Source organism: Hemitrygon akajei, chromosome 17 (assembly GCF_048418815.1).
Source record: "Hemitrygon akajei chromosome 17, sHemAka1.3, whole genome shotgun sequence".
NCBI classification, from domain to species: Eukaryota; Metazoa; Chordata; class Chondrichthyes; order Myliobatiformes; family Dasyatidae; genus Hemitrygon; species Hemitrygon akajei.
Window position 1 is genome coordinate 18,484,326 of NC_133140.1, and position 17,745 is coordinate 18,502,070.

The following is a 17,745-nucleotide window of genomic DNA, read 5'->3' on the forward strand; positions in this document are numbered from 1 at the left end:
AATTAAACTGACTTTTCCTAAACCCTGCTTCTATTATCCTTAATTATTTGGATGGAGGTGCGGAGTTATTGATGCTACTGTGTATATTTGACATAATGCAATGGCCCATGTTGGTTAGGTTTTTTTATTTCTTTTCTTTTTTGGTTTTTTTTTTCTTCTTATTTATTCCTTTTTTTATAATTATTATGAGTTTGGGAGGTTATTATATATGGATTACCATCTATCTGAATGTATACTTAACCTATTAGTTATGTACTTTCAAACTCTCTGTATTCATGTTTCATTTATGTTTGTTTAAAATTAATAAAAAGGTTTAAAAAGAAAAATAGAGGGTTATGGGGTAGAGTGGGTTTAGTACATTTTTTAAAGGATTATATGGGTCAGCACAACATGGAGGGCTGAAGGGCCTGTACTGTGCTGTAGTGTTCTCTGGTTATATGATAAATAGGGGGTTATAAATTTTCAGCCTACACCATCTACCTTTAGCTTCGGATTTGTATTAATTCTACCCCAGAGGTTCAGTTATTGAGAATGTTCAAGGTCTAGATTGAGAGGTGCTTGGACACAGGATCAGAAGGCATGAAGTTTAAAGCTGGAAAGTGAACAAGGCATTGGATATGCCATAGTCTTACTGAATGGTAGAACAGGCTAAAAGGGGCCAAATGGCCCACCTGCTACAGTCTCTTCTGTTCTTATATGATTAAAACAATCCCATTGAACTGACTGGTTTGGATCCATTGTGAAATGTTTAAATACCAAAGAATATTTCGCATTAATGTTACACAACATGTAATTCAAGAGCACATTTTTTATCATCTTCAATCATGCAACCACATCGAGAAATTTATTACTGTCTTCACTTTTGTTTAGTTTTCTGGAAATCTGAGTAAATCAAATATTCTCCATTAACAAGTTTGGCCCAATTTAAAGCGTTTACCTTGGCTTAGTTCCTTTTCCTTATTCTGTGTCAGTGAATCCATATTTAGATGGCAAGTTTAAAAAAAGAGAGAAGTAGATAAATGATGGGAATTTAGAATCATAGAGACAAGGTAAAAACTGACAAAGGAAAGCCTGGACAGGCATAGAATTCCAAAGCATCATAACTCACTTCTGAATCCCAAACTCTATTTCCTTATTGTATACATTTTCACAATCACATCCATCCCTCTATCACATAGAATTTTACAATCTAAATATTTGCTCATTTGCAACTACCATCACTGTATAATATTCCAATTTATATTCCTCACTTTCTTCCTTCAGTGTATAAAATTCAAATAGCTCATTTACCTGGTTAATTACAAGGCACAGGTGTCCCACTCTTTACAAAGGTAGAGCGTTCCTGTGAAACCTTTCTTAAGCCAAAATGGCATAAAGCAAAGAACCATTAATTTATATGGGAAAAATTTTCGTAAAAGCGAAAATCCTCTTTGTAGTTCAAAAACAGGTTACTAATGTAGGTCTTTTGTAAAAGCGAAGTGGTGTAAATCGAACATTCGTAAAGCGGGGGACACCGGTATTCCAGTACAGCATTCCAATTGCAATTAAGTATACAGTAATTCCAATGCAATATTGGAATTGTTTACAATTGTCACCTGTACTGGGGTACAGCGAAAAGCTTTTGTTGTATGCTGTTTATGCAGATCGATTCATTACATAGTGCATTGAGGCAGTACGAGCTAAAATAATAACAGAATGTGAAGAATAAAGTGTAACAACTACACTTTTTAGGTAGATAGTAAGATGCAAAACCATACATATCATTTCCCTCTCTTTTGCATACATCTCAAGCCTGCTAGTTTAGTCTGATGTTAGACCACAAAGCCATAGATATAGGAGCAGAATCAGGCCATTTGGCCCATTGGGTCTGCTCCACCATTCAATCATGGCTGATCCTTTTCTCCCCTCCTTAACCCCACTCCCCGGCCTTCTCCCCATAATTTTTGATGCCGTGTCCAATCAAGAATCTATCAAACTGTGCCTCCACGGCTGTCTGTGGTGATAAATTCCACAAATTTATCACCTCTGGCTAAAGAAATTTCTCCACATCTCTGTTTTAAATAGACACACTCTATCCTGAAGCTGTGCCCTCTTGTCATAGACTCCCCCAACTATGGGAAACATCCTTTCCATGTCTACTCTGTCTAGGTCTTTCAACGTTTGAAAGGTTTCAATGAGATCCCCCCTCATTCCTTCTAAATTCCAGTGAGTTCAGACCCAGAGCTATCAAACATTCCTCATATGATAATCCTTTCACTCCCGGAATCATCTTTTTGAACCTCCTCTGAACAATGCCAGCTCAGGTGAGGCCTCACCACTGCCTTATAAAGACTCAGCTTCACATTCATGCTCTTGTATTCTGGACCTCTTGAAATGAATTTGCCTTCCACACCACCGAATCTACCTGCAAGTTAACCTTTAGGGTGTTCTACATAAGGACTCCCAAGTCCCTTTACATCTCAGATTTTTGGATTTTCTCCCCGTTCCAGTGACTCTTCCCTATATATTTAACAATTCTAACATAAAGATAGAATTCAGTTTTGGAAATCTATCTTATGAATGTGTATGTTATACAGTGGCTCTCTCAATAACCTGCATTCATATAGTGTCTTTAAACATTTTATGATTCCTCACAAGGTCAAAAGCAGATAAAATAAGACATGAAAAGTAATACTCAGGTGACCAGTGCTTGGTTAAAGAGCTAGGTTTTAAGGAATGCAATCATTTAAAGGTGATTTAAAGATGTAAAGAGGTGGAGAAGTTAAGGGAAAGAATTAAGAGTTTTGGGTCAGGATAGTCAAAGGCATGCTCACCAATGAAAGAACAGAAGAGATCTCAAAGGATCGTGGGACTGATGATAATTTTAAAACTGAGCCAGAGTAAATCAGTAAACACAGAGGTCATGGGTAACGGCACAATGCAAGTTTGAAATATAACCATATAACCATAAAACAATTACAGCACAGAAACAGGCCATCTTGGCCCTTCTAGTCCGTGCCAAACGCTTACTCTCACCTAGTCCCACCGCCCTGCACTCAGCCTATAACCCTCCATTCCTTTCCTGTCCATATACCTATCCAATTTATTTTTAAATGACAAAATCGAACCTGCCTCTATCACTTCTACTCGAATCTTGTTCCACACAGCTACCACTCTCTGAGTAAAGAAGTTCCCCCTCGTGTTACCCCTAAACTTTTGCCCCTTAACTCTCAACTCCTGTCCACTTGTTTGAATCCCCTCTACTCTCTATGGAAAAAGCCTATCCATGTCAACTCTATCTATCCCCCTCATAATTTTAAATACCTCTATCAATTGCCCCCTCAATCTTCTACGCTCCAAAGAATAAAGACCTAACTTGTTCATCCTTTCCCTGTAACTTAGGTGCTGAAACCCAGGTAATATTCTAGTAAATCTCCTCCGTACTCTCTCTATTTTGTTGACATCTTTCCTATAATTCAGTGACCAGAACTATACACAGTACTTCAAATTTGGCCTCACCAATGCCTTGCACAATTTTAACATTACATCCCAACTCCTATACTCAATGCTCTGATTTATAAAGGTCAGCATACCAAAAGCTTTCTTCACCATCCTATCCACATGAGATTTCACCTCCAGGGAACTATGCACCATTATTCCTAGATCACTCTGTTCTACTGCATTCTTCAATGCCCTACCATTTACCATGTATGTCCTATTTGGATTATTCCTACCAACATGTAGCACCTCACACTTATCAGCATTAAACTCCATCTGCCATCTTTCAGCCCACTCTTCTAACTGGCCTAGATCTCTCTGCAAGCTTTGAAAACCTACCTCATTATCGACAACGCCACCTATCTTAGTATCATCTGCATACTTACTAATCCAATTTACCACCCCATCATCCAGATCATTAATGTATATGACAAAACAACACTGGACCCAGTATAGATCCCTGAGGCACTCCACTAGTCACCGGCCTCCAACCTGAAACAGTTATCCACCACTACTCTCTGGCATCTCCCATCCAGCCACTGTTGAATCCATTTTACTACTTCAATATTAGATAGATAGATAGATAGATACTTTATTCATCCCCATGGGGAAATTCAACTTTTTTCCAATGTCCCATACACTTGTTGTAGCAAAACTAATTACATACAATACTTAACTCAGTAAAAAAAATATGATATGCATCTAAATCACCATTAAAACCTAACGATTGAACCTTCCTAACTAACCTTCTGTGCGGAACCTTGTCAAAGGCCTTACTGAAGTGTGAAATAGTCAAGGCTTTATATGGAATGCTTACTTAAAAGCAGAAGGCATTATAAATATTCTAACCTCTATAATGGCAATTGTTTAAATGGAGGTATTTACCCCTGCATTCTTCTCGGAATCAGACGCAGCTTTAGGAAGCCTTGGGCTATCAATGTGTTGTAGGTTAAATCTGCTCATTCGCTGCACAATCCAGACCAGGACTCCACTCCCAGAACTGCAACAAAATATTCAAAACATATTAATGGCAGCAGTCGGAGATCATTTGTTAGAAAAACAAGCTCCATCTTTTAAGTAAAGGACATCATCAATCTCCATTCAGCTAAATCACCAAGCCAGGGGGCATAACTTTCCCTAGGACGGGAGGCAATTTGATGTGAGGCAAGGCGAGGTGAGGCAGAGGGCCCATTGCAGAGAGCGAGGAAGACCTGAGCTTTGATCAACTTAAGCATCGGGTGAATTGGAAAGGTCGGACACAGGACTAATTGAGGTCCAGACCCCGGAGCGTATTGAAGCAACTGAACCCGTTGTTTGGACGACAACTTAGGCACCAGGCTGAATCAAGGTGGTGGGGTCAGGCCCCAGAACATATTGCAGTGACTGAACCCAATGTTCAGACAACAATTTGAGCACCAGACCAGATTGAAAAGGTCAGGGTGTCGGGCCCCGAGATGAGGGATGCACTGGTTCAGCTCACTGCTACGCTCTGCGCTAAGCTAAAAGCTGGAGACAGACTTTTCGTGGGCTTCAGCTCAGAACACTATTCGCTTGCGTTTATAGAAACATCGAAAACCTACAGCACCATGCAGGCCCTTCGGCCCACAGAGCTGTGCTGAACATGTCCTTACCTTAGAAATTACTAGGCTTACCTATAGCCCTCTATTTTTCTAAGCTCCATGTACCTATCTAAAAGCCTCTTAAAATACCCTATTGTATCCACCTCCACCACCTTTGAGACAGCCCATTCCACACATTCACCACCCGCTGAGTAAAAAACTTACCCCTGCTGTCTCCTCTGTACCTACTCCCGAGCACCTTAAAACCTGTGTCCTCTTGTGGCGACCATTTCAGCCATGGGAAAAAGCCTCTGACTATCCACAAGATCAATGCCTCTCATCATCTTGTACACCTCTATCAGGTCACCCCTCATCCTCCTTCACTCCAAGGAGAAAAGGCTGAGTTCACTCAACCTATTCTCATAAGGCATGCTCCCCAATCCAGGCAACATCCTTGTAAATCTTCTCTGCACCCTTTCTATGGTTTCCACATCCTTCCTGTAGTGAGGCAACCAGAACTGAGCACAGTACTCCAAGTGGGGTCTGTCCAGGGTCCTATATAGCTGCAACATTACCTCTTGGGTCCTAAATTCAATTCCACGATTGATGAAGGCCAATACACCATACATTTTCTTACCACAGAGTCAACCTGCACAGCTGTTTTGAGTGTCCTATGGACTCGACCTCAAGATCCCTCTGATCCTCCACACTGCCAAGAGTATATTCTGCCATCATATTTGACCTACCAAAATGAACCGCTTCACACTTAACTGGGTTGAACTCCATTTTCCACTTCTCAGCCCAGTTTTGCATCCTATCAATGTCCCGCTGTAACCTCTGACAGCCCTCCACACTATCCACAACATCCCCAATCTTTGTGTCATCAGCAAACTTACTAACCCATCCCCCCACTTCCTCATCCAGGTCATTTATAAAAATCACGAAGAGTAAGGGTCCCAGAACAGTTCCCTGAGGCACCCCACTGGTGACCGACCTCCATGCAGAATAAGACCTGTCTACAATAACTGTTTGCCTTCTGTGGGCAAGCCAGTTCTGGATCTACAAAGCAAAGTCCCCTTGGATCCCATACCTTCTTGTTTTCTCAATAAGCCTTGTATGGGGTACCTTATCAAATACCTTGCTGAAATCCATTTACACTACATCTACTGCTCTACCATCATCAATGTGTTTAGTCACATACTCAAAAAATTCAATTAAGCTCGTAAGGCAGGACCATATAACCATATAACCAAATAACAATTACAGCATGGAAACAGGCCATCTCGGCCCTTCTAGTCCGTGCCGAACGCTTACTCTCACCTAATCCCATTGACCCGCACAGCTTATAACCCTCCATTCCTTTCCTGTCCATATACCTATCCAATTTTGCTTTAAATGACAATACCGAACCTGCCTCTACCACTTCTACTGGAAGCTCGTTCCACACAGCTACCACTCGCTGAGTAAAGAAATTCCCCCTAATGTTACCCTTAAATTTTTGCCCCCTAAGTTTTAACTCAAGTTGTCTTGTTTGAATCTCCCCTATTCTCAATGGAAAAAGCCTATCCATATCAACTCTATCTAACCCCCTCATAATTTTAAATACCTCTATCAATTGCCCCCTCAACCTTCTACGTTCCAAAGAATAAAGACCTAACTTGTTCAATCTTTCCCTGTAACTTAGGTGCTGAAACCCAGGTAACATTCTAGTAAATCTTCTCTGTACTCTCTCTATTTTGTTGACACCTTTCCTGTAATTCGGTGACCAGAACTGTACACAATACTCCAAGTTTGGCCTCACCAATGCCTTGTACAATTTTAACATTACATCCCAACTCCTATACTCAATGCTCTGATTTATAAAGGCCAACATACCAAAAGCTTTCTTCACCACCCTATCCACATGAGATTCCACCTTCAGGGAACTATGCACCATTATTCCTAGATCACTCTGTTCTACTGCGTTCCTCAATGCCCTACCATTTACCATGTATGTCCTATTTGGATTATTCCTACCAAAATGTAGCATCTCACACTTATCAGCATTAAACTCCATCTGCCTTCGCTCAGCCCACTCTTCTAACTGGCCTAAATCTCTCTGCAAACTTTGAAAACCTACTTCATTATCCACAATGCCACCTATCCTAGTATCATTTGCATACTTACTAATCCAATTTACCACCCCATCATCCAGATCATTAATGTATTTGATAAACAACATTGGACCCAGTACAGATCCCTGAAGCACTCCACCAGCCTCCAACCTGACAAACAGTTATCCACCACTACTCTCTGGCATCTCCCATCTAGCCACTGTTGAATCCATTTTACTACTTCAATATTAATACCTAACGATTGAACCTTCCTAACTAACCTTCTGTGCAGAACCTTGTCAGAGGCCTTACTGAAGTCTATATAGACAACATCCACTGCTTTACTCTTGTCAACTTTCCTCGTAACCTCTTCAAAAAATTCAATAAGATTTGTCAAACATGACTTTCCACGCACAAATCCATGTTGACTGTTCCTAATCAGACCCTGTCTATCCAGATAATTATATATACCATCTCTAAGAATACTTTCCATTAATTTACCCACCACTGACATCAAACTGACAGGCCTATAATTGCTAGATTTACTCTTAGAACCCTTTTTACACAATGGAACCACATGAGCAATACGCCAATCCTCCGGCACCATCCCCGTTTCTAATGACATTTGAAATATTTCTGTCAGAGCCCCTGCTATTTCTACACTAACCTCCCTCAAGGTCCTAGGGAAGATCCTGTCAGGACCCGGAGATTTATCCACTTTTATATTCCTTAAAAGTGCCAGTACTTCCTCCTCTTTAATCGTCATAGTTTCCATAACTTCCCTACTTGTTTCCCTTACCTTACACAATTCAATATCCTTCTCCTTAGTGAATACGGAAGAAAAGAAATTCTTCAAAATCTCCCCCATCTCTTTTGACTCCACTCTGATTCCCTAAGGGACCGATTGTATCCCTCACTATCCTTTTGCTATTAATATAACTGTAGAAACCCTTTGGATTTATTTTCACCTTCCTTGCCAAAGCAACCTCGTATCTTCTTTTAGCTTTTCTAATTTCTTTCTTAAGATTCTTCTTACATTCTTTATATTCCTCGAGCACCTCATTTACTCCATGCTGCCTATATTTATTGTAGATCTCTCACTTTTTCCGAACCAAGTTTCCAATATCTCTTGAAAACCATGGCCTGCCCTTGACAAAGCCATGCTAACTGTTCCTAATCATATTATACCTCTCCAAACGTTTAATAATCCTGCTTCTCAGAATCTTCTCCATCAACTTGCTAACCACTGAGGTAAGACTCACTGGTCTATAATTTTCTGGGCTATCTCTGCTCCCTTTCTTGAATAAAGGAACAACATTCACAACTTTCCAATCCTCCGGAACCTCTCCCATTCCCATTGATGGTGCAAAGATGATCGCCAGAGGCTCAGCAATCTCCTCCCTCACCTCCCACAGTAGCCTAGGGTACATCTCATCCAGTCCTGGTGCCTTAACCAACTTGATGCTTTCCAAAAGCTCCAGCAAATCCTCTTTCTTAACATCTACATGCTCAAGCTTTTCAGTCTGCAATCATCAAGGTCCTTTTCCATAGTGAATACTGAAGTATTCATTAAGTACCTCTGCTATTTCTTCCCGTTCCATACACACTTTCCCACTGTCACACTTGATAGGTCCTATTCTTTCACGTCTTATCCTCTTGCTCTTCACATACTTGTAGAATGCCTTGGGGTTTTCCTTAATCCTGCCTGCCAAGGCCTTCTGGCTCTCCTAAGCTCCCCTCCTTTCCTTCTTAAGCTCCTTCCTAGTAGCTTTATAATCTTCTAGATCTCTAACATTACCTAGCTCTCTGAACCTTTTGTAAGCTTTTCTTTTCTTCTTGACTAGATTTATTATAGCCTTTGTACACCACAGTTCCTGTACCCTACCATAACTTCCCTGTCTCATTGGAATGTACCTATGCAGAACTCCACACAAATATCCCCTGAACATTTGCCACATTTCTTCCGTACTTTTCCCTGAGAACATATGTTTCCATTGTTCGTGTAATTCTTTTTTCTCTGCACATTGGGTGTTTGACAATCTCATTATGGGTTCTTTTGGATTTTCTTTACTTCTTGGCTGCCTGTTAGGAGATGAATCTCAAGGTTGTATAATGTATATGTACCTTGCTAATAAATATACTTTGAACTTTGGTTTATTAGATTTAGGATGCTAAAAGAAAGAAGATTAATGTCAATAAGTGTTGCAAGGCAATCGAGATTGGAGGAAAATGCAGCCATTGCTGTGAGAAATAGGAAGAGGGAGAGAGTGAGGGAGGAGAGAGAGGGGGGAGGGAGGGGGAGAGACAGAGAGAGAGGGAGAGAGAGGGGCTCAGACTGAAAGAGAGAAGTGAGATAGGCAGACTGAGAGATTGTTAGCCCTACCCAGAATGGTGCTGCAATGTGTGACCTGTGACTATACTGATTCCAGTCAGAAGAACCAGAATGGGGGAGAAGCCCTTGTCTCTGGTCCTAATGAGAGCAGCTCTACAAGATGTGGTTGTGTGGCTGAACCTACAGAATGCAAGAACATCAATAGGACCACTGACCATAACTGCACCCCTATACAAGAACAGTTAGGTTACGTCTCAGACTTAGTTCGCACATTATGTAAAAACAGCGCATGATTCCACAGATGTGAACACTGACCTGCACATAAACAAATAGTTATCGTGCTGTTATGGAGACTGGTCTTATGTCAGAACTCAACCATTCCTACTGGGGGAAGGTACATTAGAAAAGTCATTGCCAAAAAGGAAACAACTTGTCTCAAACCCATTAGTCTGTCGAAATGTAAGGTAAAGGGAGTACCTGGTGTCTGCAGCCTGGTCAGCCTCACCCTGTACTCCTTCTGCATCACAACAGCCACCTGCAATGGAAACGTCTCAGATTAGATTGGGATAAGAGAAAGAACAGTTTGCTTAGCCTCTCATTTCACATAAAACCATGAGATATAGGAGCAAAATTATAATACTTGGCCCATTGAGTTTGCTCCACCACTTCATCATGGCTGATCTTTTTCCTGCTCAGCCCCAAACTCCTGCCTTCTACCCGTATCCCTTCATACCCTGACCATTCAAGAATCTATCAACCTCTGCCTTAAATATATGTAAAGACTTGGCTTCCACAGCCACCTGTGGCAATGAATTCTACAGATTCAGCATTCTCTGGCTAAACAAGTTCCTCCTCATCTCTGTTCTAAATGGACATCCCTCTATTCTGAGGATATGTCCTCAGGCCTTTGACTGCCCCACCACAGGAAACATCCTCTTCACATCCACTCTTTCGAGGCCTTTCAACATTCAAAAGGTTTCAATGAGATTTCCCCTCATTCTTTTGAATTCCAGTGAGTACAGGCCCAGAGCCATCAAACGCTCTTCGTATGATAAACCTTTCAATCAGTGTAATAGAAATTCTTTGACAATACCTTAAGACTGATGTAACAAAAATGAAGAAAGCATGTAAAAAGCCATGGGTAACAAAGGACATTAAAGGCATCCTGAACGCTAAAAAGAGGGCGTTTAGAGATGAAAATAGGGAGGAGATGAGGACAATACAGAGGGACCTGAAAGCCAAGATCAGGGAGGCTAAAGACAGGTATAGGAGGAAGCTTGAGTGGAAACTCCAGCAGAACAACATGAGGGAGGACTGGAGTGGGATGAAGACCATCACTGGGTTCCGGCAAACTAGCAACAGAGGAGCTGAAGGCAGTGTGGACAGGGCCAATGAAATTAACCTGTTCTTCAACAGATTTGACACTGTGGCCCCTGCCCATCCCCCACATGATTCATCTGTTGTCGGCCCCCAACCAACACATACTCCACTCTCCCCTCCTACCCCTCCTCACAGACCCCCACCCCACTCCCACACCTGAAACCACCACGGTGGGCTTCACAGCTGAACAGGTGAGAAGACAGCTGAAATGTCTCCACCCAAGCAAGGCTGCAGGCCTGGATGTTGTCAGCCCCAGGGTGCTCAAAGCCTGTGCCCCCCAGCTATGTGGAGAACTTCACAATGTCTTCAACCTGAGCCTGAGTCTCCAGAGGGTTCCTGTGCTGTGGAAGACATCCTGCCTCATTCCTGTACCGAAGACACCTCACCCCAGTGGCTCCAATGACTACAGACCAGTGGCATTGACCTCCCACATCATGAAGACCCTGGAGAGACTTGTTCTAGAGCAGCTCCAGCCAATGGCCACACTTAGACCTCCTCCAGTTCGCCTATCAGCCCTGACTAGGAGTTGAGGATGCCATCGTTTACCTGCTGAACCGTGTCTACGCCCACCTGGACTAGCCGGCGAGCACTGTGAGGGTCATGTTTTTTGACTTCATGGTTCAACACCATCCGCCCTGCTCTGCTGGGTGAGAAGCTGACAGTGATGCAGGTGGATGCTTCCCTGGTGTCATGGATTATTGATTACCTGACTGACAGACCTCAGTACGTACACTTGCAACACTGTGTTTCAGACAGAGTGGTCAGCAGCACTGGGGCTCCACAGGGAACTGTCCTGTCTCCCTTTCTCTTCACCGTCTACACCTCAGACTTCAACTACTGCACAGAGTCTTGCCATCTTCAGAAGTTTTCTGATGACCCTGCCATAGTTGGATGCATCAGCAAGGGAGATGAGGCTGAGTACAGGGCTACGGTGGGAAACTTTGTCACATGGTGCGAGCAGAATCATCTGCAGCTTAATGTGAAAAAGACTAAGGAGCTGGTGGTGGACCTAAGGAGGGCTAAGGCACTGGTGACCCCTGTTTCCATCCAAGGGGTCAGTGTGGACATGGTGGAGGATTACAAATACCTGGGGATATGAATGGACAATAAACTGGACTGGTCAAAGAACACTGCAGCTGTCTACAAGAAGGGTCCGAGCCGTCTCTATTTCCTGAGCAGACTGAGGTCCTTTAACATCTGCCGGAAGATGCTGAGGATGTTCTACAAGTCTGTGGTGGCCAGTGCTATCATGTTTGCTGTTGTGTGCTGGGGCAGCAGGCTGAGGGTAGCAGACACCAACAGAATCAACAAACTCATTTGTAAGGCCAGTGATGTTGTGGGGGTGGAACTGGACTCTCTGACAGTGGTGTCTGAAAAGAGGGTGCTATCCAAGTTGCATGCTATCTTGGACAATGACTCCCATCCACTCCATAATGTACTGGTTAGGCACAGGAGTTCATTCAGCCAGAGACTCATTCCACCGAGATACAACACTGAGCGTCATAGGAAGTCATTCCTACCTGTGGCCATCAAACTTTACAACTCCTCCCTCGGATTGTCAGACACCCTGAGCCAATAGGCTGGTCCTGGACTTATTTCCACTTGGCATGATTAACTTATTATTATTTAATTATTTATGGTTTTATATTGCTATATTTCTTCACTATTCTTGGTTGGTGCGGCTGTAACAAAACCCAATTTCCCTCGGGATCAATAAAGTATGTCTGTCTGTCTAAAAGATTTACATGCAACTACCTGTTATGTGTGTGTACTGACAAATGTTTCCAATGAATTAAAATAGCTATTGTTTCAGTTAAATTGCTAGGAATTGATGAATTGAGTAAAAAGAACAAATAAAAGAGAATTGTTCAGAATTCATTGAATAAAGAAGAGTCGAATTTGAAAAATTGCAGAACAGTTTACTAATGAAATACTAGTGATAAATTGAACTGGTCTAAATGATCATTTTAGTGAAACAATTGCTTAGAATTAATTTAATCAGAGATATATTGCCAGTGAGTCAGGAGAATATTTTAAATTAATTGTTGAGCTGTGGAGGGACAGGTACCAATCTGGAATATTGCTAATAATTTTTTTTACACTTTTAGTTATACGAATTCTTCGTGCTCACTAATATTTATCATTTTCTCTGCTAACAGACTCTTCACCACTAGCCACAAGAAAAAAAATCCCATTTCCCTGATGGTAGTTTGCCTTGAACTTAATAATCTTTATTATTTCAAGCCGGTCAGCAAAGGCTAAACCAGTGGGAAAGATTAAAACATGGAGTCACTAAAGGAGGATTGCTGAGCGATTGGGGAGTGGGATAACTGATCCAATTAAAGGCATCCACTCAGAGTGGGACATTACACATTATAGACTACAAGGCCAACTGGATTAGGGGCAAAACAATAGTACGGAGAAGAGGTCTACAACCAAGGAAGTGACTGATTAAGGGAGCATAGAACATCACTCACTAGAAATTAATGATGGATTCCTCACTAGAAATAGAACTCCATAGAATCAAAGAGAGGTCACTTGGACTAGCCTAGGTGAAAAAGTGCCACAAAATCTAACCCCACTTCCAGCATTAGACCTACGACCCTGCATATCAACAGTTCAAAGTAAATTTTATTATCAGAGTACGTATATGTCACCACATACAACCCTGAGATTCAATTTCCTGTGGACATACTCAGCAAATCTGTAGAAAAGTAACTACAACAGGGTCAATGAAAGAACAAGAAGAGAGTGCAGAAAACAGCAAACTGTGCAAATGCAAATATAAATAGATAGCAATAAATATCATGAACATAAAATAACAAGATAAAGAGTCCTTAAAGTGAGATCATCGGCTGTAGGGACATCTCAATGGATGGGCGTGAGTGTAGTTATCTCCTTTGTTCAAGAGCCTGATGGTTGAGGGGTAGTAACTGTTCTTGAACCTGGTGGTGTGAGTACCTTCTACCAGATGGCAGCAGCGAGGAAAGAACATGGCCTGGGTGGTGAGGTTCTCTGATGATGGCTGCTGCTTTCCTGCAACAGCATTTCATATGGATGTGCTCAGTGGTGGGGAGGGCTTTACCCGTGATGGACAGGGCTGAATCCTCTACCTTTTGTAGGATTTCCATTCAAAGGCATCTTTCATGTACACATCCAAGCCCTGTTTCACTACGACGAGAGCTTTTGGTTTTCACAGTCGCTCATGCAGTGAGGTCCAGGTGTCCGTCACTCTCAGAGTGAAGCCATTGCTCCTCATCTTCCCCCTAGCTCTTCCACCAATTCTTCAAATTCAGGCTCCTAGATTCTGACCCCTCAGTTAAGGGAAGTAGATCCTTTCTATTCATTGTGTCTAGGCCACTCATATTTTAAATATCTGAATTAAATCTCTCCTTCACAGCCTCCTTAGTTCCAAAGAAACAATCTCAGACTTATGCAATCCTTCCTCATAACTACAATTCTCTAGTTCTGAAAACATTTTCATAAACTTCCCCCGAACCCTGTTCAATGCAATCACAACTTTCCTGCAAAGTGGAGAATTGAATTGTGCAAATTTTTCAATTATGCATAGAGTGCGAGCTTTCTCTATTGGTATTATATACAGTTCTAGAATGCCCTTTGTCCTCCAATATTTACCATCAGCTAATAAAGGAAAGCATCTCAAGTACCTTTTAACCACCCTGTTGACCTGTCCTGTTACCTTCAAACATCTGTGGAAATGTTCCCCCAGACTGTGCATATTCTCCCGTTTGTCATGCATTCCTTCGAAGGCCTTGGTGCACCTCCTCAAATACATTACTCACACATATCTGGATTAAAGGCTCTTTTCAATTTACTGCCTTGTTGTCAAGACGATCTATATATTCTTGCAGTCCAAAGCTTCCCACCTCACTGTCTGTAAAATTCTCCAATGTGTCCTTATTTTATGTATAAATCATTAAAAATATATGTTAAAAAAGCGAAGGATCAAGTACCAAGCTTCGTGGGACTTACAGCCTTCCACTGTTACCTGTGGGCTAGCATTGGATCCAAGATGACCCTGTTATATGGGAGCCTTGCTAAAATCTATTAAATACACTGCCCTCATTGATCCTCATTGTTCAGTGGGATTCATTAGACATGACTGCCCCACAGCTGTCTTTGATTAATCTTTGCCTTCCTAATGAAGGTTTAAACCAACCCTAAACATTGGAACAGAACTTATAGGAGGCATTGCCCTGGTGTGTTCATTGGGGAGCCACAAAGAACTCTAGAGCTACAGCTGGAGTTTTATCACTAGTTGCCAGAAAGGTTTCTGCAATAATACTAGCTGATGCAGCCCCGCCTCAGTGCCAGAGAAAGTTGGTGCTCCGTTTGCCTGCTGTGCTGGGGTGAAGAAAAGACAGAGTATCTATTGCTTCAATATTAAGTTTGGGAGACATCCTTAATATGGGAGGGAGCAACAAACTGTGAGAAGCAACAGAAATCAGGAAGCTGAATTGTTGTGGAAGTAGGTATCTGTGAGTGACCCTAACTTTGACCTCAGTGAAATCCGGGCACATGGGATCATCAGTATTTTAAATTGTAGGCAGTCAGGCACATCAATGAAGACAAAGGATGCAGCTTTATCACTGGTCCTTTGAATGCTATTTCAGAGTTAATGGTTGCTCTGTGATCTGAAGAACTGCTTTTCGAACCAGTGAGGTTGAACTTACAGATAACAGTTTTTTGGTGCACTGTTGTTGACATCTTTTGGGGAGTCTTATGACAAAGATGAAGTGCTATGGCAAAGAAAGTTGCATGGACAAGTCAGAAACCAGCTTTCTTGATAGGTGCAATTACATTAAAATTTGCTCCTCTCTTGGTTGAGTCAGTTACCAAATGCACAGTACTTCTTTTTTGGATTTGTGCTAATGAATTTCTCGGCCAGTTAGTTCTGTTCACTTCTAGCTTCGTCATAGAGCCACCAGGAGTGCAATGGACAGCAAGAGATTTGAGATTTAATCAGATTCATAGTACGAGGATTATCCTTACTGATGTGATGAGGATTTTTGGAATCTATATGGACTGCTCTACGATATCCGTTGAGTTCCACTTTACTTCATCAGCTAAATAACCCGAGAGTATCAGTAACACTTCGCAGCACAGCACCAAAGGGGCTTTATTTGTTATACTTAATACAGCATACTCACTTGCTTCATTTTTAGATTTTTCAGCCTTCACTGTTTCCTGTTGGAAATAAAAAAGAAAGCTGGTCGGGACTGAATTGAAATTTAAACCAACTTCAGAGTCGTATGTTAATACCTAATTCAAAACTAACATTCTGCAGATTTGAAACACAATGCATGATGTTAAACGACAACAGTGATCTATCAGCTCTAGTGAGGACATGGCCAACATGTTCTGAATCTCAGCAGAAGTGGCAGAAAACAGTTGGTACTGCCTGAAAATAGTTTTCATCATTTACAATCTCATTTGAATTGAGTTCACCTTCAATCCCATTTGAAGGATAATCTAATTTTTTTAAAATGTTGAATAAGAGCAGCGATCCAGAAGAGTTGGTGAAGAAAGCTTTTGGAACGCTGGCCTTTATAAATCAGAGCACTGAGTACAGAAGTTGGGATGTAATGTTAAAATTGTACAAGGCATTGGTAAGGCCAAATTTGGAATATTGTGTACAGTTCTGGTCACCGAATTATAGGAAAGATATCAATAAATTAGAGAGAGAGTGCAGAGACGGTTTACTAGGATGTTACCTGGGTTTCAGCACTTAAGTTACAGAGAAAGGTTGAACAAGTTAGGTCTCTATTCATTGGAGCGTAGAAGGTTGAGGGGGGATTTGATCGAGGTATTTAAAATGTTGAGAGGGATAGATAGAGTTGACGTGAATAGGCTGTTTCCATTGAGAGTAGGGGAGATTCAAACGAGAGGACATGATTTGAGAGTTAGGGGGCAAAAGTTTAAGGGTAACACGAGGGGGTATTTCTTTACTCAGAGAGTGATAGCTGTGTGGAATGAGCTTCCTGTAGAAGTAGTAGAGGCCAGTTCAGTTGTGTCATTTAAGGTAAAATTGGATAGGTAAATGGACAGGAAAGGAGTGGAGGGTTATGGACTGAGTGCGGGTAGGTGGGACTAGGTGAGATTAAGAGTTCAGCACAGACTAGGAGGGCCGAGATGGCCTGTTTCCGTGCTGTGAATTGTTATATGGCTATATGGTTATATGGAAATTATGCCCCAGATTGATTTTTTCCTGATCATTAGTCTAAGCTGTAAGATACGGAGAAGCTGCCATTACCTCATTCACAAATAGATAAGATTTGGTCCAAAGTGCTTTCCTGACAGAAGTTGTTCAGATTGATTTCATTGATAGCAGGAAGGTGCATAAATAGCAACTCATAGCATAAACACAGGAAAACATCCAACTGTTAGACTAAAGTATAATGGGAGATATTAGAGTGGGCGCCCAAAATCTGAAGAATGTCTTAAAGTAGAAGAGAGAGACGTTTAAGGAAAAAATCCTACAGCTTGGGAGTTGAAGACATAACTGCTTTATCTGAGGTAGATGTTCCTGGTACGGGTGGAGGGTAGAAAGTTACTCAGGAGGTAATTCCTGAGATGAAAAGACAGACGTGAAGAAAATTGTGATGTTTGTGCAAGAATTTAAAGGAATGAAAGGAACCTTATTGAAATTTGTTGAAATTCTGATGGCACTAGACATGCTAGGCGCTAGATGCAGAAAGGTGATGGGGAGTTGAGAACCAGGGGACACAGCCTAATGAGATAGGATGTCATTTGGGGTAAAAGTGAGGAGAAATTTCTACACTCAAAGAGCGGGATACCTGTGGACTTCTCCATGAAAGTAGCTGAGGACAAATCATTAAATATATTCATGAGAAACAAAAATTCTAAAGGCTAATAAAACCAA

The 17,745-nt window shown here is 41.7% G+C and overlaps 1 protein-coding gene and 1 long non-coding RNA gene across 2 annotated transcripts in view; one reads left to right on the forward strand and one right to left on the reverse strand.

Annotated features, from left to right (window-relative positions):
- Positions 1 to 17,745, forward strand: part of LOC140740517 (uncharacterized) — a 193,127-nt gene that overhangs the window by 125,371 nt on the left and 50,011 nt on the right. The window lies entirely within an intron of this gene.
- Positions 1 to 17,745, reverse strand: part of cngb1a (cyclic nucleotide gated channel subunit beta 1a) — a 144,899-nt gene that overhangs the window by 113,679 nt on the left and 13,475 nt on the right. The window contains exons 3-6 of the mRNA XM_073069725.1: positions 16,013 to 16,049; positions 9,939 to 9,996; positions 4,363 to 4,477; positions 938 to 962 (exon numbers count right to left, since the gene is read on the reverse strand). Of these exons, the coding sequence (XP_072925826.1) occupies positions 938 to 962; positions 4,363 to 4,477; positions 9,939 to 9,996; positions 16,013 to 16,049 (235 nt within the window). The remainder of the gene's footprint in view (positions 1 to 937; positions 963 to 4,362; positions 4,478 to 9,938; positions 9,997 to 16,012; positions 16,050 to 17,745) is intronic.